This window comes from Lolium rigidum, chromosome 4, assembly GCF_022539505.1.
Source record: "Lolium rigidum isolate FL_2022 chromosome 4, APGP_CSIRO_Lrig_0.1, whole genome shotgun sequence".
In the NCBI taxonomy this organism is placed as follows: domain Eukaryota; kingdom Viridiplantae; phylum Streptophyta; class Magnoliopsida; order Poales; family Poaceae; genus Lolium; species Lolium rigidum.
The window spans coordinates 125873566-125876987 of record NC_061511.1 but is presented as its reverse complement, the minus strand read 5'-3'; the positions used below and the strand labels follow the sequence as shown (position 1 = coordinate 125876987).

Below are 3422 nucleotides of genomic sequence, written 5' to 3'. Positions count from 1 at the left end.
TGTCTATTCACTGCCTAGTGGAACACATGACAAGAAAAATACTACCAAAGAACTATTCCAGCCCCAGTGAGAAGTTGCACGTTACAAGGTCAAATTTCAGGATAGAGTTCAACCAAACAAGACAATTTCAGCACAACAACTGACACTAACTCTGGACTTTTCCTTTACGTTCCTCTCCAATTTAGAAACTCAATTTCACCATTTTCAAATCACGAAAAAAGTGGAGCGAAATTGGAATATGCTTCCACGGTTCCACTGTTTTCCAGTGCCATAGAAGAAATAGCACACTGCCCACACCACCTAGTAGTGGTAAAGATAGTACAGTACATGAAAAGCAGTGATAGCAATGACTCGTGATCCAGGTAAACAAAAGCTCAAGAGCTTCGATTTAACTGCTAGTAGTTCACTACTATATACATTCCCAATAAATCAGTTCAGAAGTTCAGAACCTTCTACTCCACTAACCATTACTAAAGCAGACAAATTGCGGCGAAGAGAGGAGCAGAAGCATGAAAGCTGCGGTTTCTATAGGAAACCAAGCAGCATAGTCTTGCCTCTTCTACTCCTGTGGGATCTAAACATCGCTGCTAAACATGCCGCTTGGCTACAAAAGCATTACGGTAGGTCGGTAGCACAAGTCACTGGCTATTCAGAAACCTCTAGTTTACTCCTAGATAAGTAATAGTATCATAATACTGGTATAATATTGCCTTGGCAGACAACACAACCTACTTCTGCCTATTGACAGAAAGGAAGGTGCGAGCAGAAGCACCCTTGCCCTGCTTTGGCTTCGGTGCCACAGGTGCTGAGGTCCGAAGGCGGATATTAATCGTGGAGTTGCTCTCGACTTGATGCTTCTCAAGAGTATCCCCAGATGACAGAACATGCCCCTTGTAGCAGAGATAGTACATGTCTTCCCTTACCGGCAGCCTCTCCCCAATTTTCTCCATGACTTCCTCTGTCGTGTTGGACATTTTCAGAGACATTGTTAAGGTCTTCCCTTCCCAAGTCCTGAAGAAGACCTGGACATTGTCATTCTGCTGCAACACAACACTGTCATTCTGCTTCAACATGAGGATGTCATTGTTTTTGACACTCTGATCCTGGAGCGTCTGGCTGTCAGCAAGTACCACATCAACACCAGATTGAGTTCGCGTGAGTATGTGTGTGCATGCAGGTAAACCCTCCTTTGTCTCAACCATCAACTTGATGTCAGCAACAGTGTACCAGGACTTGACGTCAAGACTTACAGCTCTTTCACCTCTAACATTGACAAAAACACGCAGCTTGTCAGTCGGGCTAACCAAAACATGAAGTGGCTGGTCATTCCTCAAGTCGCACTGACTTAATGTCTGATTGTCCTCAAGCTGTCGACCTGCGTACATCAGGATTTGGTTGTCCCCAAGAATTCCCTCATTATGTTCGATCTCCGCCTTGAGATCAGCTACCCTGTTAGATTTCTTGACATTGAGCTTGATGGTCTTTCCAACCGAGGGAATCTTGACAGATATTTGCATCCCATCAGTTACATGAAGGTCAACAGAAGAGTTTGTAGTTATATTGTAATCAGCAAGCTTGTCAGCATTCTTCAAGTGAATCCCAGCAAAGAATAGCTCTTGGGCACTTTTGTCAATCCCCTCCATGGCACTGAACTTAGACTTGATCTGATCAACCGTATCAGTGCAGTTCACATCGAGAGAAACTGTCTTCAGCATCTTCACATAGATCTGGCATAAGACAATGAAGATACTAAGTACACTCACCAGGCTGTTAAAAAAGCTTAAAACATAATGACTTTGTTAGAAATGCATCAGTTTGCAATCAAAAGGAACATCACCAGCAGCAGTTCAACCATTGCATCGAGAAGAATAGAAACATACAGGCAATTAACATCATACGCAAACCACAATCGACACTGTACGTCTGGTTTTCAAGCACTGGCCATTTGAATTTTGTTTGCTACATTCCTCATCATAACAGCATTGTTTAAGCAACTTGTGATCTAAGATGCCTAAGGCAAGTTGCTGCAAAATCGCACATGCTGATAGTCGATGAGCGATGATGACACCAAAGGAGTTCCACGACAAGTGCCCATGGAAGCAGCGCACTCTGAAGTATTAATTTAGTTAACTAGAGTACTGAAGGAACCCAACATTAGGTATTGATAAAATATTATGATAACATATATGTCACTACTCACTAGCTAACACTGCTACAGAAGTCTGATATAATGACATTTACAGCATCACAAGATGAACCGCTGAATTCCAGAAACACTTCACATGAAAAATACACATACAGCCTACGTCCCATTCATATGCTATACTTCCTCTTTTCTTCCCACTTGTTTTTCTTCTTCCCTTTGTTCCAGATATCTTAGTACACTTGGTTCCTTCCAGGAAAAAAAATCCCCATTTTTGCCAATAAAAACGTATAAACCTTCAACACTTCACAAGAAAGTAAAAGACACACCACACTCGCCCTCATCCAGATCGACTCCAGCACAAATCTTTTCTCGCGAGATGTGCTTCTCAAGGCGACCAACTACTTCTCAAATAGCATTCATTTCATGGGCTACAGTGCTAGGGTTACGAACAGAAAACCCTATTCTCTTGGAGCCGATCGGATCGGAAAATGATAACCCGTGAGCGGGATCAGTGATTCCGCCCGCGTACCCCTCCGTCCCAAAAGGGAATCGGCATTCTGCGATTCGCATTCCGCCATGAACCACTCGCAGTCACGAGCGGATGAACCTAGGGCGTAATATATCCGAAGATAGAGGTGGGCGTATAATGAGCGCAAACCTTGTAGGTCGACGCCGGCTGATCCTGGTTGGAGTCCATGGTGGCCCGCCGCTTCATCTCTAGGCTCCGGCGCCGGATTCGTTGCGCCGTCTCCTCTGCTATCCCCACTTCACCGCCCTCTCTCTTCCACAGTGGCACAGTTCCACCTACCGAGGAATAAATTACAAGGCTTACTCTGCAGAGAGGGGTAGTATAGTAACTGGTGTATGGTAAGTAAACAAAATTTAATCTCCTTTGCAAAAGGTGAGATACTAGTAGCGCAAAAGATTTTCTTGTTTTTTAAAGGTTTATTATCCTTCCTTCTAGTTGTCGCATCGCTGAAATTCAATTCAAGAATATACTTGCAAAACATGATAATTTATGATGTCAAAACAACTTAAAATACGGTGTGCCTACTCTCTATGGATCCCAAAAGGATCAACATGTGACAAACAAAACGTTCTCTTCATCATTTATCTTCTTTTGAGCCTATGCGAGAGCGAGATGGTCGGCCTGGTTTGTTGATGTCGATGTTAGTGTGGCTGCCTATCTCGATCGGGCGTACACAACGGTACTAGTAAGACAATTCAAAAATATGGTGATGCAACCATAACAAATTTGGCCATAGCTTTGGAAGGA

General features: G+C 43.5%; 1 protein-coding gene across 1 annotated transcript; it reads right to left on the bottom strand.

Moving 5' to 3' along the window:
- Nucleotides 1-386: 386 nt before the first annotated feature.
- Nucleotides 387-2930, bottom strand: LOC124708967 (polyubiquitin-like). Its single transcript, XM_047240603.1, has 2 exons — nucleotides 2805-2930; nucleotides 387-1727 (listed from the first exon to the last, which is right to left on the bottom strand). The coding sequence occupies exons 1-2, from the start codon at nucleotides 2859-2861 to the stop codon at nucleotides 729-731; spliced, it is 1056 nt and encodes a 351-aa protein (XP_047096559.1). The 5' UTR covers nucleotides 2862-2930; the 3' UTR covers nucleotides 387-728.
- Nucleotides 2931-3422: the final 492 nt, after the last annotated feature.

What these genes read in the sequence shown, in the direction of transcription:
- LOC124708967 (XM_047240603.1), bottom strand. Translation starts at nt 2,861, where the DNA reads ATGAAGCGGCGGGCCACCATGGACTCCAACCAGGATCAGCCGGCGTCG. An exon ending in AGCCGGCGTCGACCTACAAG is followed by an intron (nt 1,728 to 2,804) that starts GTTTGCGCTCAT and finishes GTCTTATGCCAG; the next exon opens with ATCTATGTGAAGATGCTGAA.